The sequence below is a fragment of the Zeus faber genome (genome assembly GCF_960531495.2).
Source record: "Zeus faber genome assembly, chromosome: 2".
Classification (NCBI taxonomy): Eukaryota; Metazoa; Chordata; class Actinopteri; order Zeiformes; family Zeidae; genus Zeus; species Zeus faber.
Genome location: NC_137189.1, coordinates 16265562 through 16292411, shown reverse-complemented (window position 1 = coordinate 16292411; position 26850 = coordinate 16265562). Strand labels below are relative to the sequence as shown.

At 41.4% G+C, this 26850-nt stretch overlaps 3 protein-coding genes across 3 annotated transcripts in view; all 3 read right to left on the bottom strand.

Moving 5' to 3' along the window:
- Positions 1–7775: 7775 nt before the first annotated feature.
- On the bottom strand, positions 7776–10059 carry tmem18 (transmembrane protein 18). Its single transcript, XM_079996566.1, has 5 exons — positions 9909–10059; positions 9681–9798; positions 8823–8877; positions 8425–8518; positions 7776–8274 (listed from the first exon to the last, which is right to left on the bottom strand). The coding sequence occupies exons 1-5, from the start codon at positions 9999–10001 to the stop codon at positions 8176–8178; spliced, it is 459 nt and encodes a 152-aa protein (XP_079852692.1). The 5' UTR covers positions 10002–10059; the 3' UTR covers positions 7776–8175.
- Positions 10060–11375: 1316 nt separating this feature from the next.
- LOC307227300 (required for drug-induced death protein 1-like) lies at positions 11376–13887 on the bottom strand. Its single transcript, XM_079996582.1, has 2 exons — positions 13483–13887; positions 11376–11746 (listed from the first exon to the last, which is right to left on the bottom strand). The coding sequence occupies exons 1-2, from the start codon at positions 13789–13791 to the stop codon at positions 11609–11611; spliced, it is 447 nt and encodes a 148-aa protein (XP_079852708.1). The 5' UTR covers positions 13792–13887; the 3' UTR covers positions 11376–11608.
- A 245-nt stretch (positions 13888–14132) lies between these two features.
- The window catches only part of LOC307248131 (structural maintenance of chromosomes protein 6), a 30410-nt gene continuing 17692 nt past the window's right edge, over positions 14133–26850 (bottom strand). Inside the window, exons 14-26 of the mRNA XM_080024393.1 lie at positions 24359–24560; positions 24095–24209; positions 23651–23811; positions 23040–23175; positions 22773–22853; positions 22306–22476; positions 18079–18216; positions 17824–17981; positions 17121–17246; positions 16476–16581; positions 16139–16291; positions 14839–14936; positions 14133–14355 (exon numbers count right to left, since the gene is read on the bottom strand). Coding sequence (XP_079880519.1) covers positions 14253–14355; positions 14839–14936; positions 16139–16291; positions 16476–16581; positions 17121–17246; positions 17824–17981; positions 18079–18216; positions 22306–22476; positions 22773–22853; positions 23040–23175; positions 23651–23811; positions 24095–24209; positions 24359–24560 — 1748 coding nt within the window. The 3' untranslated portion in view covers positions 14133–14252. The remainder of the gene's footprint in view (positions 14356–14838; positions 14937–16138; positions 16292–16475; positions 16582–17120; positions 17247–17823; positions 17982–18078; positions 18217–22305; positions 22477–22772; positions 22854–23039; positions 23176–23650; positions 23812–24094; positions 24210–24358; positions 24561–26850) is intronic.

Genomic DNA, 26850 nt, shown 5'->3' with positions numbered 1-26850 from the left:
GGGTTTGGACAGAGTTGTGAAGGGGAAGGTAAAGGGCAAATCCTGGAACAATCATAGAATCCTCCATGATTATCCTGAGCAATCTCCACACACACACACACACACACACACACACACACACACACACACACACACACACACACACACACACACACACACACACACAAGAACCCTCCTAAACTCCCCACATCACACTCTCTCTCTCTCTCCCTCCCTTCATTTCTCACTCTCTCTTCCAGCCAGATGTGATTCTTTACCCCCTTGAGTCCCAAACAGAGACTATGACACCCGAACCAAGAACCGCTGATGGGATCTCTATACTGGACAGAAAGCGTTCAAACTCTATTATTAGAAATTGTATTGATCCTGTTCGCACTCCTACATGTTAATACAAATGGATTCAATTTAGCAGAAAACATTGGAACACCATTCTTGTTTTACCTCAAAAATATACTGTATAATTCCAAATTGAATAAAATACTTTTTGTTCAATATCGTACACATATTCTATCGCAACCCAGTACCACACGCTTTCGTGCTCAGAGTCACAGAGATTAATGTATTGCATCATGTCCCGGAATCATGTCCGACCTTTTTCGAGTTACACAGCAGGACATTTAAACCAATGCATTTTCACCCTCTAGTAGTTCTTTTTACGTCAAAACAACAAGAACAACAAAGGCTAAATGCGGTGTATTATGGATACACAGATATTTCAGATTTTTTCCACAGACCTCTTTAAAACTAAAATCAACCACATCCTTTATGAGGAAAGCACGCTACCGTGACCACGGGGGGGAATTCCATTCATAGATACAGTTTAACTGGAGTGGCTCAAAGAGATAAAACGCTGTGGAAGGATTTGGGGTTTGAGTGAGCTCTGGAACGGCAGCACTCCAAGGGCGTCTTTAAAGGTCCCACATCACGCTCCTTTTCAACAAGTTAATATAGGTCTCTGAAGTCCCCAAAACATGTTTGTGATGTTTTTTTTTGCAGAGAATACCACTTAGATTATGTATTGTAGCCATTCAAACATGCCTCTATAACCCTCATGTTCTCGACAGGCTGTTTCAGTGTGTGTGTGTGGACTTATCACATTATTTTCTAAATTCTAACATTTCTCTCGTCTGCAGTTTTGTCACGGACGGTTGGTATTAATTCCTCTTTCTTTTAAAAAATTTGTGCTGGTCTGTGCGGCCAAAACCAGAGCGGTTCCCATGCTTGGCTGTTAGCCTGGCTTAGCTGTGCTTCGACATAATGCTAGTGGGTCCACCATGGGTAGAGTTACTCAGATGGGGGTCAGTCTAATTCCAATGAGTGTCCAAGTGACGTAGGAAGGAGACACAAATCTGAACGGCTTGTTGAAATTCTGAAATAGACAGTTCATAACAAACTGACTGGGTTGTCTTATTTCACAGTTTGTTTGTTTGTTAGTAGGCCCGTCACAGACCCAAATGAATGTGCACAAGCACTGAAAAAGTGAGTTTTTCATAATATTTCCCCTTTGAAAGAGCCCGGAGACCGGGGCCACGGAGTGAGGCCTGGTCGCATGACGGTTCAGACGTTGCCTTCCAATGCTCCCGTCACATTTTCGAGTCTGTATTTTGTCCATCTATGTCCTGTTCCTTTAATCAAATGACTGGAGGAGACCGGCCAAATTCAGTGAGACCTGATGGCACAAAGAGATAAGTGATTTGTTGAAGGTTCGACGCCAGGTGGGCTTCTGAAAGCCGGCATCCCAAGTGCGTATTTAAAAGCGCCGGGAGACCAAGGCTCAGCTCATAGGTGGTCTGACGGTGTTGTAATCGACCCAGAACCAGAACACGTCCCCGGGTGTCGGGTGGGCGGCCGGTTTGACTCGCTCAGAGACAAAATGGCCGCTTGTCTGATTGGCTCATAACTGGGAAAGGAGAGTTGATACTGGGACTTTGAAGGTACTCATGTACATACATTGAGAAAAAAACGTGATGTGAAAGTCCCTCTCTGCTAAGAAGACACACACACACACACACACACACACACACACACACACACACACACACACACACACACACACACACACACGCCACTTATTGGTGTCCAATATGACTAGTCCCTCTAGTCTTCAGTGTCCACACACCTCTGACATGACACTACCTCTCGTCCATCAGACAAATGTCTTGGGCCGATGATTCACAGAGGGAACTAGAAGCACAGGGCTCATTTTATTCATGTGTAACAGGCACAACATGGCCAACACAAACATCCATAAGCCTCCCAGTTCATCATCAGGAACTACAGATCTGCTTTCTTAAGTCGTTATGATTCCACAGCCAAATGGACGTGGCTGAAAACGAAGCATTGATGCAGACCCGATGGAGGCCAAAGAGGTAACTCAATTCAGACTTGGGGGAAATGAGGCACAAACTATAATTTGTTGCACAAATGGGTTATGATTCATACATTTCAGACATGAGCGCCAAATTGGCATAAGTGACGATGGCGACACCGTCCCCGGGGTGTACGTGCTGTGCAGACAGACAGATATGTGTAAGAATGGGCATTAATAAGCGTATTTCATTCATCAGATCTCCCGGCTATGGCCCTCTTTTTTTTTTTTTATTCCCTCAGCTCATATTGCACTTCCAGTACTGAAGTTAATTGCCTCAAAGTGGGTTTTTAAGATTCTCCGCAAAATGAATTGGATTTATGGCAAAAACAAGTCCTCGCTCTCTGAGTGTTTCTGTGTGTGTGTCCAGTCATGGATTGATCGCACACCCGTTGGAAAGAGCCAGAATGGCAGTTGGCTTGTTTGATCAAATGGAGTCAATCAATCAAATGAATGTGGAACAACTTTGCTGAGGCTTAATTTAAGAATACTTTTCTGTGAAAGGAAACGTTGCTTGATATTTCTTCTTGAGGAACCGGCTGCAAGATAAACAATACACATACAATGTAATCGCATATGTAATTATTCGTATTTATTATAGTAAAAATAATATTTATTATAACTTCATTATTACCGCTAACCACAAAGGATGCTTGTTGCATTGATTCGGGAACTTGGATTCTTGACGGGTTGGAGGAAAGAAAAAAATATTGGATTACAACCAACCACTATTTGCTCTACAAGATCAGTGAATGATAGGAGCAGTGCACCCTGTGTTTTATGCAATATGTCATTTTTGACTCAATTGCATACCCAGCATACCGGCATGTTTACAAATAACTGCTAATATTTGTTTAAATCTCTCTTGGAACAAACAGATGACTTTTTTGGTCCTCACTGAAGCATTTTATCTACTGTCAAATGTGCTTTGTGTAAAATGCTTAATCTGCTTTCATCTCGTATTGAGCAAACTCAAACATACAAGGAGCAGTTTTTAAAAAAAACACGCTTACGGATCTACTTGGAAATAGCATCTGCACGTCAGCTTTATGGTGAAATGAATTAAATAAACAAATGCCCAGAATAACAGCAGCTGGGAAATGCAGAGGACTGAAGGTCCTGTTCAAAGTGGCACAAGGTCTAATTCTTATGTGAAAGCAAAGCACCATGGAGCTAATGGAGCGAGGAAATGCAGAAGGCTTGTTGGAGAAGGCCATAAAGCCATTATGGTCATCGTCACCTTTGCACAATTTCATGGAATGTCCTTACCAGATAGCGAGGGGAGATTTGATATGAGTGGGAGAGAAGGGGTCACAGTAACTCACTTCGCTGCACTGGGGTGTGGGGTGAGCACATTGTACACATGAATATTTAATATGCCCAAGACCTTAGTTAAAAACCATTTGAATGATGCAAATTGATATTCAATATTTTTATTGAAAAAAAATTATACGGACAAATAAATAAATAATACACATACATTTTGAAAATAATATTTTTATTTAATTTATTTTTATTTTTTAACTTTATTTAACCAAGAAAGTGCCGTTGAGAGGGTAATCTGGCAGAATCAGGCAGCTGCACAAAATTAAAACAGCGGTTTCATACAAATGACACAGCACAACAATAAAAACAAAATGCATGAACCAGTATTAGAACTAAACCCTTTACTAATTTAATATTTAGGCAGTCTTCACTTTGATACTGATAACCGAACATGACATGATAACAGATATCGGGAGATGAAGAATCTGTGTCCATAATTTGACCTTTTTTTTAATTTTTTCCAACTTTGATACATAAAATCCAATCTCTAAAGAGGGAAATTAAATAAAAACATTTCAACCATTTCATATGACAGTATATGGAACCCCTGCTGGCACTGCTGGTTTTCCAGTAAGTCTCCTCAAACCCAACCAATGACGAAATGGAGATCGAAATGGAATGGAGAAAAATCGTCATCACCATCATCATCATCATCATCATCATCATCATCATCATCATCATCATCATCTATCTTCGCCGTGTGGGTGTAAGTGATACAAATTGATTGATGAGTCACTGGATAATGAGATTGAGAGTGAGTCACTGACTTCCAAGGCGACTGCGGCCTACGGTCTGAGCCCTGGAGATCCAGTTTTATGGCGACATAATATGATCTATTATTAAACAGTTCTGATCAATAAGAGGCAGGTTGCTCGCATTTATGTTGGGGAATACAGTGGAACGCATTGTTGTCTGATATCACCCGCTCAAGGTCGCCACAGTGTTAAGGTTATCATGTTGGATGCTACAGTATGACGGCTTTACGCCAAGACCAGAACGTGTGGGCGGATGCCACTCAGCTCCCAGCCAATACAGAAAGAGAAAGGGATAATGCGCAGCCAGACGGTTGTTATCACCAAATAACACCCGACAGGGTGATGAGGATCCCAATACGAAGCGGAGTGGTCTTATAAGGGGGTTATTTTACAATAATGTCCGGCTGACGGTACATTATCCTGCTTATTACACGACTAATTCCTAGATAAATAATACATAGAGGCAGATTGATTACAAATGATTTTACTACTAGTATGCCTATAGCACGGCAGCACGCTCGACAGAGGTCATTATTCAGAAATATCTGAGCACTGATTGTTGTTTTTGACCAATCAGAATTGAGTATTCCACCTAGCTGTGTAATAGATATACTTTAAACGCTTAAACTGAGTTATTTTGACAGCGTGCACCCCAACAAGACATTAAAATACACCAGTCTGCCATTGGCACCCTTATACAAGATTATTCATATCTTCAATCTGTATAGTCAGCATCTCCTCAGACTTTCTTTCTCTTTTGTAACCTAATACGAATTGGAAAACTGATCATTTACCAATATATAATGACAAAATTGCATATTTACCACGACTATGACAAAACACCAATAGCATCATCCATTCTTCCTCCTCGTTCTGTCAATTTACGATATAAACCATCATGCTTATTGGTCAGCGGACAGACAATTTAAAGATATCGCCAAGAAAAGAGATACGGTGGTTATTTGTTTTTAACAGCCCAGGGTTTTTGGAGGGGATGAAATAAAAGTTGACAGGCAGGAATTGCTACTTGACAGTATAGCGGGAGGTTTAATGCCAGGGCCAAGCCAGCCACTTGTGTACTGTGACAAAGGCTTGCAGATGTTTTATTACTGGACAAACTGGACATTTCCTGAGGGTAGCGACAGAATACTCCTAATGCACTAGGATGACAGAGAGAGAGAGAGAGAGAGAGAGAGAGGAGGTCATGTGTTTTGTGCCATGTGGTGAACCATAATCTTCATCATAAATTAAAAAAAAAATAAGGAAAAAACAACAGGGAAGAGATCCAGACTGATGAGAGGGACCATTGGAATGGGCCTGTGGAAATGTGCTTGGCAAACAGGGAGGCTTAGACCAAAACCATTCGGATGCAGGCATTCTGGATGGCTTTCCCTATTTGGGAATGTCTCTGACAGCGTATAACATTTTCATTTAGCAGACGCTTTTATCCAAAGCAACTTACAATTATTCAAACACCGATGGACGCAGCCATCAGGAGTGAAGTGTCTTGCTCAAGGACACTACAGCATGCTAGCAGGAGGAGCCGGGGATCAAACCAGCAACCTTTAGACGACTTGACGACCAGCTCTACCTCCTGAGCTACCACCCCCACTAGTATAAGCTATCAGAACGCCTTTAACACATCAAAGGGGAACACGGCTTTTCACGAGAAGTCTACATCTGTGCATCCCTGTCCCCCCACAAGCCACTGGTTCTCACTACACTGACCTTTCTCCCAGGTGTTACTAGTTGCACTTCATTATTTCCTAGAACAACCAGCTCCTGGTCTCGTTTCACAGAGTCATATGATCCACTTCAATCTCTCACTGCTTGTAAAAAAGATCAGAGACCAGCATTTAAAGGTTTTTGCTTTTAGGCAGAGGGGATGGCCTTCTGATTGGTCAGCAGGAGAGAAGCATGAGGCTCTGGCGTGCAACATTCACACACACCGGAGAGGAGGCTTTGCCAAAAAGGCTGCCTCCCCAAAAGAACCACCACCACCACCACCACCACATCTCCTCCCTCCCTCCCTCCTACTCTACAGATAACTCTTGTATTATGATAGCAACTGGCTGACCAAATCACTCATGTCTCCAAGCTATGGATAGGATCCAGGCAGGAATGGCATACCAGCACACATCGAATGCATCTGGGAAAACAAATAAAGTGTGATGTAAATTTAAAGGAGGGAGAAAAAGCAGCGCAGCTGTGATTGGAGGCTCCATCCCCTCTTCAGTCAGAAAGAGACTGAAAAATGGAGTGCGAGCGGAGAAAATAAAAAGTAAATCACACTTTGGTTCTGTCACTGGTTCCGCTGCAGTTCTTGCCAGGTTCACCGAAAAATAATCTTTGACCCGGCAATTTTATCTTGGACATGTGTCACATACGATGAAGGATAAAGAATAAAGGATAAAGAATCATTCAGACTGAGGCAGGCAGACCAAATGAGTCTGTATGTCTGATAAAACAAGGTTATTTAAGCCTGAGTTTGATCATTTCCGAACAAAACTGGCCCCACATGTTTGCGTAACTCATAAAAAGTCATTATTTTCACAAATGGAGATTCCAGGTGAATAAATCCGTTTTTCCTGGTGGAAAAAGCAGTGTCCTGAGTTACTGCTTCATTTACTACTTTTTTTTTTTTTTTTTTTAAAGGGTCAAATTTGCCAATGTAAGGAAATAGGCAAATAAAAACGTTCTTAATGAACACATCTACAATTCAAATCGGTATAGAGATGACATTGGGCGGGGTTGAGGACTAAAGGCTTTCTGAATAACTTAAAAATTGGGTCTGTTAATTTATATCTCAAAAATGTATAACCAAATAAACAATAGAAATAATCACCATAGTATTTTTTGAGAGGACAAACATTACATTTTAGTCAACGGTCAAGTGTCTTTGAGCATTGGGAAAAGTGCTATTCAAATAATGCTATACAGTACATTATTATTTTATCACAACACGATGAGATGCCTCACACAATACATGAGACAAGTACAGAAATGGTCACCTAAAAATCTTGTGTATAGGAGTGACAATTTTAAATGTATTGAAATATTGACTACCCCATGAGTACCTCTTTTCCCTTTATATAGATTACAAAATATAGCTACAATTTTTTTTAAATGCTTAACTATGAACCAAGCAGACATACTAACCCACTGTGAATCTAACTTAATTCAGCTACTATTACACACTTCACGATAAAGCTCAAAGCAGCCTTGCACAGTGGTTCCTGTCTATCAGCTCGTGTGGTCCATACTGCCCCCTTGTGGAACAACGCAATATGACAATGCTGATGGATTTCAACACAACAGTCACAGAATTCAAGTTAAGAAATTATTTATTTCCAGATGGCTTGTGCTTTGTTACAAATGGCAAAATATAAATACAAAAAAACCCCACCAAAACACAACATGTCCTTTGGTCCTTGAATATCTAAGTGGCAACATACGGCTCTCTCGTGATAAAATCACCCCTCTACTGATCCTGCATCTCCACAAACCGCCACCCTACATCCGCTAAAGTAAAGATCCATATAAAAATAGACCCGTTCCCCTCTGTCGACCCTGCAGACCCAAGAACTCATTGAGCTTTGTTTTTTTCATGGTGACTTTGGGATCCAGTGGAATATGCGTCTCCCTCCACAGGATTCAGGGGTTCCTGATCAAACAGTCTCGCTGCTTCTTTCCTCTGGGAGGAGGAGGAGCAGCAGGGATTGGGGTTTAGTCTGTCTTCTTTCTCTCCTCCCTCTGGGCCCTGCGTTTGAGCTGGAGGGTTTTCAGCTCTGTCATGGTGGAGAACGTCCTCCACACCCACACCATCTGGAGAAACGTGTGGGCAGACACATCAAAGACAAAGACAATAGGATGGACACAGACCCCTTCCCCATCTCAGTTTCTAGGCACAAGTTCCAGCATATCTGATGACAACATGGTGGGAAATGTCAACCCCCAATCATCCCCAACACTTACCACGATGATGATTGTGTTGAACAGCAGAGGAATGGAATACACCAAGGATATGAACATACCCCTGGAATCAAAGTACTGGAACTTTGAAAATGACCTGTATAATAAACATTTAAAAAAATAAAAAAAATGGGGAGAACAGCGTTTTGTAACATGCCTGACCTTCTTCACAATAAAAACCCCTGTCTTCCCCGTGCGGTGCTTCCTCCATCCTCCTTCTTTGTTCTTTCATAAACACTGGCAACATAACTTCTACAACGTAGATTAAGGCCTATGTGTTGTGTCCTTGGAATCGGCCAGCTATACTGTTAAGACTTTCATTTTTGCAGACACCCAGAAGAACTTGCGCATTTGAATAATGACCTTCTAAAAGTAACACATATTTGGTTTCTTTGTCTCACCTCCAGTTCATAGCTGCCAGCTCATTTAGATATTCAGCGGTGTACACCATGCAAACTGTGGGAAAGACGGAAAGACATGACCATGACATGAACAATATTGCTGTACCATATTGTGTAAACTTGCACAAAAACATGTCTGGTCTTTTATTTCTATTAATATAATCCCCCCCCCCCCCCCTTGGCCCTTCTAAACTGTAATTACTATTGTCAGAAACAACAAGATGTGTTTTACTAAAGGGACAAAAAAAAGCCAATTGAATTTAACATCTGGGATTCTCCAATACAGTATTACTTGTTATTGAACTATCTGGATTTCATTGCGCTATAATGTATGAGTGTTATGCCTTAATCTGGTGGGTGCGTTTGGGAGGTCCTCAAACATTCCATAGCATGCCAGAGCCGTTTCTCTAAGAGCTGCAGGAACCACACCCCTCCCAGCGTTGCAACAAGGTCATGACTAGCAGTTCAGATCACCATACGAATGAGAAAACACAAAGATCATTTGTATCTATATTTTTCAGAAAATATTCTTGATAAAATGTCTTCAGTTAGAAAATGTACATGCAAAATGACAACCTTGCGCAAAGGGAAATTGCTCTTGGTTGCACTTTATATTAGCTTTTTGTATATTTTACTACGCTAAAGAGTGTTACTGGTCCAATACACTGAATTATTACACTTAACTATTAGATTTGATTACATTAAAACACAAATGCAAATAGTGAATTTGCATTTGAATAATAAACAAATTGGGATTGGGATGCATTTGCATTTCCCATTGTGAGTGAAAATGTGCACTCACAGTGGTTTCCGTCACTAATAAACGCTGCTTGATGACGTCACCAAACGGTTACATACCCATGAGCAGGAACTGACAGATCTGTAGTCTGTAGAACCTGCAGGTGAGCAGAGTCATGCTGAAACACAGAGCGTGGAACACCAGGAGCCCGACGAGCCAGGGCTCCGACCACTGGACCTGCCCAGAGAATCGACCACAGGACAAATGTTGAGGGGAAACGAGACAAATCTAGACCGGAAGTGAACTCGGAACGCTAACGCTAACCTCAGCTTCACAACCACACTTACCGACAGCAGAAATGTCCATATCGACGTGATTCTCAAATTACTGAAGGCATCTATCGGGATAGAGCTTATATTCTGTGCTTTTCGATCGATCATCTTTAGGAAATGGGTAATAATGATGAAAAGCTGTCTTTACGTACGACGTGTTCCTTCACACGCCTGATGTAAACAACACAGTGCGGAAAAAATGTTGACAGGCGCAGCAAAATGACGTCACGTCCGGTATACCCTCGTCGCCTCCATGAGATTTATATATACGATAGATATAGATATTATAAATATACACATAATGAGGATCATTCACTCAGACCCACCCCCTATACATATTTATATTTTATATATATGTATTTATATATTTCAAAAAATATACAAATTAAGGATTTCACATTTTTCACATGCAGAATATATTATTTTTGAGACAATCATTTGCCAGCAGCAGTCGTTGCAAAGGCCTATTTGTTTAAAAAATACAAAGGAGAATATTTCATATACAGGTGCTCCTCACTGAACGACCGAGTTCCGTTCCTGGGATCAGGTTGTTAGGTGAGTTGGTCGATAAGCGAGGACCCGTAAGGGGGCGTGGCCATTGCGAACGTTAGTGTGGGAAATACTGACAGACTGCGGGAACGGGATTGAGACTGAGAACCGTGATGCGCGATGAGATGTATACAGTGTATATAGTATAAGTCTATATAGTACAGTATATATAGTGTATACAGTATATAAAAGGTGATGCGTGATGAGATTCTTGACGCTGAGACGCTGCGCACGTAGGGCACAATACAGACTGGTGGGAGAGCCTGTTGTAAGTCCTAACGGTAGTTAAACGGATAGGTCGTTAAGTGAGGAGTACTTGTAGAAGGCTAACAGGAAGATTAAAGCACACCAAAACAGACTCGACAACCAAAATGTTTCATTCATTTGGTCCCCTAACCGAATACAATCTTTCTCACTTTAGTTACTTCATCTTTTTTTTAAGTACACCAAATACAGTACAGTAGCCTATTCCAGGTTCCAACAAAATATTTGATGTAGTTGTTATTGAATGTTTCTGCTGAGTAGCAGGAGGCACGCATGGCTTTCTCAGCATCTTCCAGCCTTAATTCATGCTGTTATCCTTTTATGGTTCCTTGAATACTTTCACAAACCATTTTTCTTTCCTTAAATCGCAGACCCTGAAGCAGTTCATCTGTAATCACACTGAAACACATACCTTTACATTGGCTCTGGTAAATAGGTTACCTTCTCCTGAAGACATGGTTCATTATTGCATTACAAAATCAAATTCAAGGGCTTGCATATACTTTTTTTAAGCAATATTCTTTTCATTTTCCAGGACTTCACCTTTAAAAAAAAAAAGTATAATCCATTTTCAATGTGGGCTATTCAAGCACTTAAAGCACCTAAGGGCCAGGTAACGACCCTGTTGAGACCAATACAGCCAGACAGAAAATTTGTTTTATAATTTATTTTACAATAACATAATTTGTATCAATGAATAATCAGTGTAATTTAGGGTGTAGAGAACAATACAACATCCAATGTACAGCATTGTGACAAGTAACTGACTTGCTAAAAACATATGAAAATGTGTGGAAAATTATATAATACATATAAATACAACGTGAACATGTCAGATATTTTTTTCCAACACAGAGATATTTAGCATGTTAAAAATATATATAATAATAGGAATCCCATGATCAGCCTCTGGCTCGACCTGGATGAAAGTCTGGCATGAAGGTGGCAGCTGCGCTGATGGGAGTGGAGTAGCCCAGTGCAAAGTTATACAGCCCCAGCATCAAACACTTCCAGCTGGAACGCAACACCTTGCCCACATTCTGTAAGACACAAGAAAGTTCCGATGTCAGAATCAAACTGTCCTTTCTTACTTGAGACCAGAAGGGACTAAATGAGAAGAATCTAGGAATCAAGGCAGTCAGTCATATGGAGTTGCGTGTCATTATCTCATGTCTACAAGTCACAAATGTCCCTTAAGAGTTGGTAGCCCCCACCACACACACACACACACACACACACACACACACACACACACACACACACACACACACACACACACACACACACACACACACACACACACACACACACACACACACACACACACACACACACACACACACACACACATTTTTGACTTCCAAGTTTTTTTCAAGCACTTCAGCACAAATGGGTCTATTTTCAAGGTATTCCAGTATTTACATTTCTGAGGACGAAATTCAAGCACTTGAAGCACCTCAATGGTCTGGGCAGAAGCCAGAATAATGGGAGCACCATGTGAAGCTAATTTCCGGACACCGACAGGCACATTCTTTAGTGATTAGGGATTAGAACTTCAAAGCCTACACATGAAAATAGCTTTTGCAGCAGGGGGTTGATGGTGTGTGAGAGTTTGGGGGGTGGGGGGGGCACTCATTTCTGGAAGATAAACAAGCATTACAGTTTGACAATAGCACCCACACGATCTTTGCACAGGAAGGGCTGTCTGGCTGAGGCAGGAAGTCTTCTGTTGAGAAAAACACCATCTTCCTCTAGAAGCACAAACTTCTCTTAGTTTAATGGGCCGTTCATGCAGGATTTCGTTTGAAAACTGATGGGATAACCAAACTATGTGTTATGAGTTCCTTGTTTTCCTGCAGCTATGGTTTTACCAAGATTTAGGAACAATAACATTCTAAAATGTATTGGCATTGTAGTAAAAAAAAAACTAGCCAAGTTCTGGTATGTTTGCTTTTTATTTTTTTACATTTTCTAAACTTTTCCTTCCTTGTGGCAGTCATCTTACAGCCTAAGCTCACATGTTGTCGACCTTAGGCTGTAAGACGACTCTGCCAGTAAACACAGACTCCATTGGGGAATATGCTGGAGATATTTCTGGTCATAGCTCATCAAAAATACCAACAATTGAGTTCTTCAGAATCAAAGGGGAATAATGAAATTACACAGAGGCCTACATCAGTGCCCTAGTGGTCCTCAGATGGTGTGTAGTTTTGTTGTTTTCCCTGTTAGTGGGCAACATATTTATGATAATGAACCATCTTTGGCTCCTCTGAACAATATCAGGCAGACATGGATGGTGGACAGACAAGAGGTGGGCGTGAATTGTTTCGATCAGCATGTGATGTTTCAACGCTGGAATCATCACTTGAATAGAGGAAATTCACAATATAAAGTTGAAAACTTATTTCATAATACGTTTTTATTAAGTCTGTACATCTGTACTCAAATCTAACCTTGGTTACATTTACTCCCATGATGATTTTTACAATTTAGAAATATTTATTTTAAAAGCAAAAAAGGATTGATTGGTTATAATCAAGTAAAAGAAAAAAACATAGCAAGTTTTACAACATACCCACACTGACAGTTTTAGACAAGATCTGACACATTGCTGGAAATTCAAAAGTGGAAAGTGTCTGGAGCTTTTACAAATTATCTTGAATTGTTAAAATTAAAAGTAAATGCAAGTATGTCTTTATATAAACAAATGCAGTTTGTTTATATAAAGACATACTTGCATTTTTAAGCAAATAATAACAACAAAGTGTGAACCAACCTTTTTGACTTTTTTGTATTTTTTCCCCAACTTTGCATCTTTGGCTCCCTGTGCCTCCTTGGTTTCGATCAGAGGTTCGTACCTCTCCGAGAGAAAGGAGAAGTGGATCTCCCTGTGGCCCGCGTCCCTCTGGCTGCTGTCCCTCCGCCCGCCACTCTCCACTTGCTGCTCGCCAGTGAATGTGGCGCCTGACGGGTGATCCACGGCGTCCACCTGGCGTTGATACTTTGCCGCCTTCACATCTCGAGTCTCGCCCGATGCTTCTGCACTCCTCTCGAACAATCTGGAGACCAGAGACTTCGGCTTCATATCGTCTGGGTTTGTTGGGGAAGGAAGGACTGAGGAATGGCCTGAAAGGTACCAACGTGTTGAGGGGGCGGGAGCAGGGATGTTGTCAATAGCTGTTATGTGTGTGCATTCCACTGGACTGGCTCCTGTGGAGGATTTTTAACCCTGCCCTTAAAGGTGCAGTCCACTCAAACTAAATAGGCATGGAGGAGCAATAAACCCAAGTAGTTACATCAAGTACTGTAGCACAAAATAATAAATTGTTCTCTTTGCAGTTTTCAGCGTGCACAGCTGCCTTAAACACAACACGACGACATGTTTTGTAAGAATGCAAAACAATAATTTATTTCTGTAACATTATTTTGCCGTAACGTCAACAAATATTGATAAAATTCTTCAAAACTTTTAAAAAGAAATCTTTCTTTTTATAAAAACACAGTACAATACAGTATGTGAACGTGGTTTGTGCCTGGAACTGTGCCTCAGTGCTGCTCTGCCTCTTCTTGGCCCAAAGGGGAGAAGTTGGAGCTGCGGTCGGGGTCCTTCATGCGCAGGATTTGGATGAGATTGCTTTCGGGGAGCGAGCTAGGAAGGAGATGCACGTCAGGCAGCAACACTCATTCAATTGGATCGTTTCTGCTAGAGACCAATTAATGCAAACTTTGTGTAACTACATGCTCTCTCTATTAACATATAGAGAACTGAAGGCAGCGTTAGGCTGTCAATTCCAACACATGTTCTACAAAAATACATAGTTTAACAAATAGGTGCTCAACAAATAAAGCTCTTTTATCGGCTCAACATCGTACAGCAAGGTTTTCTAATCTGGTAGAAACGTATAGGCCACTTAATCAAAAGTAGAATTGACTAGAAAAACAAGTGACATCTGATAATGCAGTTGTTTTATTAAAATATTTTTTAGTGATTAAGTTATTGTCCATAGTTTGTATGCTGAATAATATTCAATTTACAAACAAATTCCCTCCCTCTAATTTAAATATAGAATTATAATAAATATTGGAGTATGAGTATTCCCCACTACATCTTAAGCACAAGCGTGCTGCTCACCTCATGCTCTGCGGGGTGAGGAAGATGAACTGTTTGTAGCGCTGGCTGGCGGCAATCTTCAGCATCATGTCCATGGAAATCCTCCTGTTCACCATATCCTGTTAAACAGACCAGAAGGGGAGGAAAATAAATGAAGTTAAAAAGGCAAATCTTTCCTTTACCTTTCCTGAGTCGGCTGATAGTACAGTCTACGATGAGAGTTCAAAACTAACCCTACAGAGCTCATGTGGAAGCCCTTAAAAATTAATCCAGCCACATGGAATCTCCTTTTTTGTGAAAATGACAATCTATAAAATCGTGTGTTGGGTGAATTACAGGAAATGCGAACCCCGCCACCAACAATAGAAATAACAAAGAGAAGAGCACATGCATAACACAAACACATACACATTGAATAGCTTAAAACCAGGGGATGTTAATGATTTCTATGTGAAATGTGGGCTTGTGAAGCCCTTTTAGACTATACTGTGATTAAGGGCTATATAAATGAACTTGACTTGACTTAAGAAGCGCCAGCTAATAACTAATGAATCAAATACAAGATTATTTTATCTAGTTTTTTCCTCAAAATAATCTTACGGATTTCCACTTTAATCTAACCTTGAGAGACTCTCATCACTGTAAATGAGTTTTATCTCGTCACATAGGGATGTTAATGATTAACTGTTAACCGACAATAACAATTTCGACCGATTGAAGGGCAAAACCTTTTCAGTGTTTGTGCACATACATTTTGGTCTCTGATGGGCCTACTAACACATACTGTGAGATAAGACAACCCAGTGAGTTTGTGGTGAGCTGTCGATTTCAGAATTGTCTCCTGCTCGGACTCCACACAGGCCCCCCCCATCTGAGTAACTCCACCCCACAGCTGGAGCACAGCTAGCCTCGACACTAACAGCGAAACATGGGAACAGCTGTTTTTGGATGCACAGACCAGCACAAATCTGGAATCAATGCTAACTGTCCGTGACAAAACTGCAGATGAGGCAAATGTAAGTATTTGCTGTGTGATTCTTTCTGTGTATCTATGGCATCTGTACTGTGATGTTTGTTTTCAGGGAACAGGGACCAAATATTTTAATCTTGTCTGATAACAGTTAATGTTTGGTAATGAGGTTCGGCTGTCGGTCAGAAAAGAAATTCTAAATTAGCATCCCTAATGTAAAGTGACACGACGGTCCCGTCCACATGGGTTGTACTTGTATTTCAAACCAATTCTGCAATTCTGGATGCTGCCTATTTACTGCTGCTGCTCATCTGAATAAAAGATGAAATAAAATAAAAACTGACAGATTACCATGTAGACATCAAATTCGTCAAGGCAGCGGAAGGGCGCCTCGGTAATCGCCCAGAGGGAAAGAACGAAGCAGACGGTGGAGAAGGAACGCTCGCCTCCCGACAGCGAGCGCATGTCGCTCAGATCAGCCTTGTCTCCTTTACCGGGCTGCACCTGAATGTAGGAGGAGGGAGAGAACGACAAAGAGGAGAAGGAAACTGTATTGTTCATTGATATAGAGTCCTTGTATCCAGGAACCTGGATAACTGAGCGATCACAGGATACGATTGGTGGTTAGAACAGGTTTGGTTTGTTTATTACTTTGGTTTGAAGGAGAAGTAAAATGTGAGTTTCTTACAGAGATGGCAAGGGCTTCTCTTTCATGGTTGAAGGTCATGCTCCCAGTGTAGCCCCTTTGGGCCAGCAGGGTGTCGAAATAGTACTTACAACGAGCTGACAGAAACCTATTGCGGGTGGGGGTGGGGGATGATAATGGAAGGTAGAGAGGAGAAAGTGAGGAAGGGTTAAAAATACGTTTCCTAAATTGGCAGACGCCAGACACAATCTGGCTGAAACAGCGTCTTCTAGTGGACGACTCATTATTCATAGGCCGGGAATTTTTTCTTCTCTGGGTAAGACAACTCAGAGATAAATATTAAATTAAGAAACTCACAATTCATTTATGTGACCTTATGTCAGACATGTTGGAAAACTACCAATAAACATTTTTCTTAGGATGGCATGCCTACTCACCCAGAAATCAAACCATTTCTTTGTACGTAAATGAGGAACAAGGTCATCCCCGTGCGGACATTGACACATTGTAGTTGATGTTATTCATGATGAACTTAAACTACAGGAACTACTTGCAAGGAATGTTCTAAATTCATGCTATTTGTGTCTGCTAGAAACAAGGCTTGATAACACTAATAACATTTTTCCAAGCAGCAGTATAGTTACCAACTTGCTATTATAAAAAAAAGGACCTGGCTTCAGAACTGACCTCTTGAGGTCATTGTAAACCTTGAGTCGCTCGTTCAGAATATGGTTTAGGGTTCTGATGAAGTTGGTCAGTCCTTTCATCTGCTGGGCCATCTTCTTGTAGTTTTGCACAGCCTCCTGGTACTGCCTGGATGGGGTGAGGAGAAGGAGGACAGATCAAATGAAGAACCGATCAAAACACTGTTCTTTGTTTTGTCTTCCACAAATCTAAACAGCACTTGGATTTAACACATGAATCTACCTCAAAGGATTGGAGGATTTTATTTCTCCCACAGACAGCGGTGCACCGTGTGCGCGTGGTGCCTATGTTTTTATTTTAGAACTATTTACTTTTTGTTTGTTTCCTACATGTCTGAAACATTTCTTTTTTTTTTTAACACAACTACGCTAAGGGACTGTCCGGTACTGTCCTGTTTTAAAAAAAAACTGTGTCCCAACTGGACTTAATTTAGTAAAAATCCCATTACTTTCCTTTGCTGTGGGATGTTTTTGTGCAAATACTTTACTTGTAAATAATAAATCCTGCACTTCTGTGACGTGGAGACCCCATTTGCCACATTACATTACGTTACATTCTATTCGCTCGCTCGCGCACGCAGGCAAAAAAGAATTGTCAATTGCTGCCCCCCAGCGATCGGCAATTGGAATTTTGCTCAATTGCCAAGCCTAGTTTGACTTGGTGTGATGGATGGAGCGGGACACACCTAATGATCTCCTCACGGTCTCCCTGCTGGTCCTGCTGGGTGGTGATCTTAAACTTCAGACGGCTGATTTCGCTGTCCAAACTCTTGGCCGTACTCTTGGCCGTACGACCCACCTCCAGGCGCTCGGGAGAGATCTCCATGGCCTTCTCCACAGAGGTCTGGGCGACGGGGCAAGATGAGAATAGGGATTAATAACACAGAGTGGAGTTCACCTCCAAATAGTTCATCAACCACGTTCCAGTAGAGCATGTTTACCCTGAGCTCCTGCTCCCGACCGTCCAGGTTGGCCTTCAACGTCTGGATGTTGCTGAGGTGGGTCTTCAGCTTCTCCTCGTAGTGCTTCTTGTGGTGCTTACACTTCACCACCTCCTGGTCTGTCTTACTCAGGTCTTCCTGCAGAGAGACAAACACAGTGATACACAGAAAGCTACAGGACAAACAACAATTACACCCAAGCACTTCTCATCTATAATGTATTCACATGAATCCTGAGTCACACACACACACACACACACACACACACACACACACACACACACACACACACACACACACACACACACACACACACACACACACACACACACACACACACACACACACACACGATGAACATCTACTATTGAGGAAAAACAAACAAGAAAGGTCATCTTTGGACATACTAACATTTCTAAATAGGAATTGATATAATAACCAAACGTGTTCAAAACCTCAACAACCAGTAAACTGGACTAAGCAAGTTTTTATCTAGTTGAGCCTACTGTCACAATAAATACATCAGTGATTTAAAATGAAAATATATACAAATCTTTGACAATTCTTCATTGTAACTAATACAATAAAACTTGCTTATTTGTTGAAGCTTCTGCCAAAATGCATATATGCATTACAAGAGCGGATCTAGATTTAACACATATACCGTAGGTAAGTTTTTCCTTGATTTCTATGAGAAATGTGAAGCCCTTTTAGATTATACCATGATTGAGGGCTATATAAATAAATTACATTTCATTATCAAACGCATATTGACAGAAAATGAAAGGCCACACTCCTTTAATAAGTGAAAACAGGCCTCTGTCTCATCTGCGCCAACTCCAGGCAATTTTGAACAGGAAATGAGTCCAGCACAGGGAGGGGCGTTCATATTGATGATGGCCTGACTCCACACACGCTTCCTATCCTGACAGGATGTTTGAAATGTTTGCACTTTTGGCAACGGGTAGTGTTGGCAGCATCTCTGTATTTCAGGCCAGTCAAACTAGAGATGCGGTGCGGTACGGTACACTGTATGTTATGGAACCGTTTAGTATGCCCCCTACGGTTCAATACGTACACGTGAATATCATGGTAGAAGTCTACCGTACGTGCACGCTTCCTATTGAATACACTGTTGGAGTTCCACTTACTATGTCGACTGTGTGGGGTCCGTGCAAAGCTGCGCAGCTCTTTTCTTTACTTTTTTTTTTTTTCTTCAACTGCACGCGACTAGACGAGCCTTTTCAATAGAGGCACAAAGATAAAAACAACTACCCCGGGGTTGAGGTGTCCAGTTTGAAAATAACTCCCTGGGATGGCGGTGTCCCTCTTCATTCCAGACTCTCTCTCAAGCTTCCACTCGCACTAGTGTGGGGTCGTTCACAAACGATCTGATTCTTTTAAATGGCTCTTTTGTAGGAACGAAGGGAACCGAGTCTTGATGATGACCAATTGTTTTCTTTTTTGCCAAGTTTTACAACTCAACAATGAAGTTGGACCCCCATCTACCCCCACAGTCATACATACAGAGCGTTACAATTGTTATTTATGGCAGACTACTATAAAATATATATATTTTTTACACCTTTTAACTTTGTTAAATATAAAGATACCATTACCGTGGCCCAAAAAAACGTGATATCTAAAGTATATTTGATGATTTCTGTTTTGTATTTTTGGAAATTTGTCTACATACAAATCATATATATATATATATATATATATATATATATATATATATATACATATATATATATATATATATATGAAATTTTAACTGTACTTATTTTTGTCCTATTTTTTAATTCTCCCTTTTTTTTTTACTGTTAAGCTTTTTATTTTATAATGCTTATGGTCTGTACAGAAGTGCATCAAACCTCACCATAAGAAATTCCTAGTACATGTATGAATGTATGTAGTAAATGTACCTGGGCAAAATAAACCAATTCTGAGCATAGAAGGTAAACCAGCATAGAACGTAAACCAAGCCTAGAACGTAATGTAATGTGGAAAATGTGGTCTCCCCATTCCAGAAGTGCATTTATTATTTCGTAAGTAACGTATTTACACAAAAACATCCCACAGCAAAGGAATGGGAAGATGAAACCCCACAGGTTTTTTGGAACGGGACAGGACAGTCACTTTTTGTGAATTTTGTTTCATACATGTCGGAAACAAACAAAAATACAGATATAAAATATGGCGCATGATGGACCATTGTATGGAAAGAAAAAAAAACAAAAAAAGGTTCAGCCAGTTCATGGTACATTTAGATCAATCCAGGGGTCCGTGTATCGATGTAGCCACATCTTTAAAAACCGTCAAAACACATTTCCGATTCCTATGGGTGAATCATTACACTGTAACAATTAAGTATTTGTGAATTCACACCAGTGTTTATTAGTGTTTATTTCACACAATTTCATTCCACCAATAAATGTGTTTTTAAAATGCATCATGGCATACAACTGTCTTTATTAAAAAAAAAGAAAAAAAGCATTTAATAGCAATTGTAGTTTTATATATATTGTGATTACATTACATTTAGTCATTTAGCAGACGCTTTTATCCAAAGCGACTTACAATTGTTCAAACACCGACGGACGCAGCCATCAGGAGCAATTAGGGGTTAAGTGTCTTGCTCAAGCACACTACAGCATGCTAGCAGGAGGAGCCTGGGATCGAACCAGCAACCTTTAGATCACTAGACCACCAGCTCTACCGCCTGAGCTACCATCCCCGTGATAAATATTGTTATCAAATGGTATGAATTTTTTATTGTGTATCCCCCAGTACTACACTGAAGTAAAGAGAAACAGTAATTTTTTAAATTATTGACTACATTGTACTCAGAGTCCGTTAACGAAAAACTTGCACGGCAGGCTACACACAGAAATAGTTTTTTGACTATTATGACTATTATTTGCCAGAGCAATAGAAGTGAATGGAAAGCGGAAATTAAGAAAATCTTGGTTCTCTACACCAGAGTTTCCGTTCATATTATCTGTATTAATTGAGCTAAAACAATCTATAAGCAGGCTATATACGATTGTGGCGCCGCCCCTTGCGGCCACCTGCGCAACCGCCTTGTGTCGATAACGCACATTTTAGAATTTTTAGAGCTTATTGTGTGTAATCTCCGGGAATGAATCTGGAATATAGAGAATGACATCATCAAGGCATGTCGATTTACAATATTTATTAAAAATTCAAAATAAATCCGTCAGTTCCCTCAGTTAATATCAATTTAAAAATAAAAGAAAAATTCTAATATTACTATTTGAAATCAAGTAATTTCCGTTTGTGAACAATAAGTAACAAGTGCTGATTCTTTAATTTAAATCTAAAACCATTTCACTCCGATACAATTTTTAATCAAAAGTAAAATAGATATGGCAAATTTGTCTAAATAAATAGAGTTTGTGGTGTTGTCCTCTCTGCCTCCTCCTCTTTGCCATATACACCACCTCACTGGGCCCAATCATCCGCTCACATGGCTTTTCATATCACTGCTATGTGGATGATACTCAACTCTATCTGTCCTTCCCGCCCGACGACCCCATTGTCTCGACACAGATCTCGGATTGTCTCGCTGACATATCCTCATGGATGAAGGATTATCATCTTCAACTAAATCTGGCGAAAACGGAACTGCTGGTCTTCCCGGCCAAACAAGGTATTTATCACAACATTGATATTAAAATCGACTCTCTATGTCTTGTTTCTACCAAGGCTGCAAGGAATCTAGGTGTCATTATTGATGACCAACTGACATTCTCGGACCATGTTGCCGCCGTCTCCATGACCAGAGCAGAGACCTCCCTCTCTGTCTTTAAGAAGCACTTGAAGACCCAGCTCTTCAGTGAGTACCACCTCTCCTAACCTACAATTACTTAGCACTACCTAGCAGTATTTATTGTTACACTAATGTCTCTGTCGCAATGTAGCTTGAATGTTATTCTCCCTTGTAAGTCGCTTTGGATAAAAGTGTCTGCTAAATGACTAAATGTAAATGTACCAGATAACGGAAACGCAGCTCCACACAATGAAGCAACTTGTAAAATTGAGAGGCAATATATGGATTTAAATCAATGTAAGGAACACCCGACTGGCATATGTCGCATTACATTAAATGACAAGACCTTGTAAGCTTGTTACACAACACTGAATTCATTTTCCAAAGTGCACAGTTTAAGGCTAGGTTATTAAGAAACAAAATGACAGTACCTTAATGACGTCGGCCTCCTCAGCTACAGCACTGATCTGTTCCTTGTGTTTCCTGTACGCCTGCTCCGCCTCGTCGTAGGAGGCTTTAAGCCCGGCCGCCTGGGTCCTCGCCTCCACACACTCCGCCTGCTTGGATGCAATTTTTCCAATGATATCCTGGAGTTCCTCCTCCTGGAATAGAGGGCAGAGCAGCTGCGTGTTTATCCAGTGTAGTGCTAGAGAAAAACGAGGAAGAAGACGACCTCCACAATACTGAGTTGTACAACCCTACCTGGATTTCAAGTATCAATGGTAAAAAATTGCCTATTTTATTTCACCCCCATCTTCATCGCGACCGTCCTATATTCTATAAACTCACTAGTATACAAAAGTACAAAGATGTGGTACAGAAATAATAACTCTGGGCATAAAGGCTTCAAGACGAGGGTATTAAGCTTCTGTTGGCGGTGCTGTGGTAGGGAACAAACCAGAGGCTTGAGGTCCTCAGACTGAGGCTCCTCCACATTCTGTAGCTCCGTCAGATCCATCTGTAGCTTCCTGACCCTCTCCTGGAACAAGTAAAAAAATAATCTTTGTCAATATAACCCTTCACAGGAAGCTGGTAGGTGTGCAAGGGCAAGAGTGTGAAGATTGCATTAGGTTTCTCTTTGGAGCAAAATTACGATGTGCTTCCAACTCAAAATCTCTTCAACATATTCCATGGAATAACAAATTATTTGGTGAGAAAAGGTTACTTTAGTGTTTTTCTGCTCTGTGAGGGTTCTTCTCAGCAGGCTGTCATTCTGCTTCATGTCCTCCTCCACCCTGCGAATCTGTTGCTGTGAGTGACTCGCTTGGGCCCTCTGGCTGTCCAGCTCCTCCTGCATGTGCCTGGAAGGTCAGAGAAAAAGAAGAGGTAGAAAATGTTCCATTGTGCACCCTGTTGGTCCTCTAACCTCAATGAGATTTTACCCAAAGCCCGTAGATATGCAACAGTAGAGATCTTTTGGAGACTAAAAACTAGATCTGGTTCCAAAATGTCACATTGCGGTTTTACCCTACATTTATCGCGTGCGGCGGTTGAGAATAGTATTCGCATCACTCTACATAGTTTTTAATCTTATATTTGATCTTTTTACTGTTGCCGAGTTCATATTTTGACCTGCAAATTTGTCATAAACATGCGCTATTCTGGTATAACATGAAAATGATCAGATTTCAGATTTGTCTTTCATTGGCTGAAATGTATTTTTTACTAGGATTTGTTGATCCATTGGAAAAAACAAATAATGTTGAATAATAAGAATATTCAATGAATTGTGAATTCTTAAATCAAAACATTGTATACAAACACACAGTCACAGACCTGATCTCCTCCTCAATATCTCCAGAGAGGTAGTTTGCTCTGGTCTGTTCGGCGGTGTAACTGCGGTTTGTGAAGATCTGGTCTCCGTCCGCAGAGAAGGCTTGGATGCAGTTCCTGGGGGGATTGCCCCCTTGCATCACTCGACGAGCATCCGTTCGGTTCTGAATAAACACAGGAAAAGTGACTAAAATTGAGGACAGACGACAAATAAGTTATAGAAAAAAAAGCTGCCAGACAACACTAGATGCTAGTGTCTGGTCCAGTGGTAATGGTATTCAAACTTTTTCTATCCCCATCCCTCCCCCATCTAACAATATTCCCAGTGCATGTTCCCCCAATAATTTTTTAAATTAATTATTCAAAATCTGTTCAATCTAAAAACGTTAAATAAACATATTTCATGAAATGTCATTAGTCATCTCAAATTAGTGCTTAAAAAATTACCTTGATGAGCAAAATGCTCTCTATCGTCTTCTGGTCTATCAGGCAATTGGCAACCACGGGGTCCTCGATGTCCAGAGCTTGTAGCACTGAGGGGTAGTCTGGGTGGTTTACACCCCTGATTAGAAAAAACACAAACAAGCAAATCCAGTGAGACATCTGAATGACATTTGAAACGAAACATACTTTTTGACGGATTGTAAATTAAGAGATGGTCTGTCAACCCAGCATCCCCCGACGGCCTGTACATGAAACTTCTGCTCTCACCTCCTGCTGGTGTCGTGAATGCGCTGGAGGAAGCTGCTGGTGATGATGCTGGGCCGCTGACCCACGCGGAACAAGTTTGCCATGAGGCCCTGCAGCACCCGCTCATCTTCATGGTTGTCACATGTAAAGGCCTGCAGCAGACCCTTCAGACATATCTCGATGGGGAGGGCCAGCTCTGGATCCCTCAGGCTAATGCAATAGCCTTTAACAGAGGGAGGGAGAATTAAAGCTGATTAGAGGGAGAGCAGGTCATTTGCTAGAGTCCTAGGCTCAAAATGAAGGGAAAATCAGAAAAGTAAATGGACAGAAAGCATGGTACAGTTCAAAGGTAGAGGACAGAGTGTGGTTCCAATGTTCTGTTGATAGTTTCTGTTTTGTGGACGTCAGATACAAGAGTAGACCTTCTGCTAAGCCCTGCACTTAAAATGTTAAGGAACAATCCTGCTTTAGCCAATGTTTCAATCCTCCATATGTTCAACCAACAATTGCTGTCTTCCGTAGGAGTCTTGTGTGTTCAGATTGTTTTCAATACAATTTTAAGAGATAGGGTATTGTTGCAACATTGTTGCTGGGCAGTTGTTAGAGCAACTCAAACTCAACTTACTTTCTTTTTATCTTTTCCAAATATTGAAAGCAGTGCAAGCTTTGAATTAAACCTTGTGGAATGTCCAACCAAACACTTGTAATATCACTTAGGACTGACTCAGATAATGCTGGCAATAGGAAGTACAGTCTCAAATACACTTCAGTAGCTTAAAGAAAGCAAATGTTTACATACATTGATGTTACCGCATACGGTCTTTGTCAAGCTAACAGTACATGGAACGTTACCAAAACCTAGCACGGGTAACGTTTGGGTTGTGCTACAACCCTGGTTTTACGAATGAAGAACGAGAGTTCTTAATATCCCTTAAACTGTCTCCAGACAGCTCCACCGAATAAAGCTGAAAGCCCCTTTAAACAAACCAAGTCTCAAATTGGACCTGACAGGCTGTGATTGGGCCACTCGGGCACCCATCATATGGTCCGCCCCCCATTATATATACTGGGTCACCGCCTGTCATACTTCCTCTGACATATTATTCAGCTCTTGAGCGAGCTGGTCAGTGAGGTCACCGGTAAGAATTTGTGTTCTTCATTCATAAAACCAGGATTGTAGCACAACCCAAACGTTTTACTTCATTTCGAACTTGAGTTCTTACTATGCCATTTTGTATACCCACCACCCTCACTGACCACAAGGTCAGAATCGAGTGTCCTGTGCAAGCCTTCAAAGGCAGAGACAAAGACCCCGGGTCCCGGTAGTGCTTTCCAAAGACCAACTGGCAGATGTGACTTCAAACCCCAATTTCAGCATATAAGAACCCCTTCATACTGACTGTAGAGATGGAGTTGGCCGAGGGGGCGGGGACGGTTGGCTTTCCTGAAGGGGACTTTCCCCTTGAACAGTCTCGAGATGACACTCTGCGCGTCGCATTCGAATGGGTATAGAGGATTAATGGGGAGTGGGCCCAGGCGTCGCGCTCACGAAGCCATACTTTGCAATGATTAGGGACAGATTATATCTGGTGAGCCGCGACACCCAGTCAGGAGAGAAGCTCACCCAGTTGTTGGTTCCAAAAGGCGCCGGGAAATGCTTTTCCAGGCGGCTCACAGCAACCCAATGGCTGGCCACCTTGGACAGGAAAAGTGCTGCAGAGGATAATGGCACGCTTTTACTGGCCGGGCATCTGGGCTGACAAGTGCAAGTGGTGCGCTGCCTGCCCAGAGTGTCAGCTGGTTAACCTGCTGGCCACATCAAAAGCCCCATTCGCCCCAGGTCCCACTCGAAAGACTGGGCATGGATCTCATCGGGCCGTTAGACCACAGTGCACACAGCTATCACTTTGTGTTAGTCCTGGTGGACTACGCAACCAGATACCTGGAAGCAGTGCCGTTGCGCAGTATTTTGGCAAAAAGTGTTGCGCAAGTGCTATACCAGGTAATCTCCCGGGTCGGGGTTCCGAAAGAAATCCTGACCGACCAAGGCACATTCTCGTGTCAATTACGCACATTTGAGTATTTTTCGAGCTTATAGAGCTTGTGTGTAATCACCGGGTGTCATGACATTTCACTGCATATATGTACGACCGTATGTGTATGTATGTGACAAATTAACATTTTACATTACATTTAGTCATTTAGCAGACACTTTTATCCAAAGCGACTTACAATTGTTCAAACACCGACGGACGCAGCCATCAGGAGCAATTAGGGGTTAAGTGTCTTGCTCAAGGACACTACAACATGCTAGCAGGAGGAGCCTGGGATCGAACCAGCAACCTTTGGATCACTAGACCACCAGCTCTACCTCCTGAGCTACCATCCCCTTACCATCCACAAATAATCTCTTGAACTTGAAGTCACGCAGACTTTGGGAACTTTATGAGCTATTCGGCGTCCGCTCAATCTGGACCAGGGTGTAGCACCCCCAGACCAACGGCCTAGTGGAG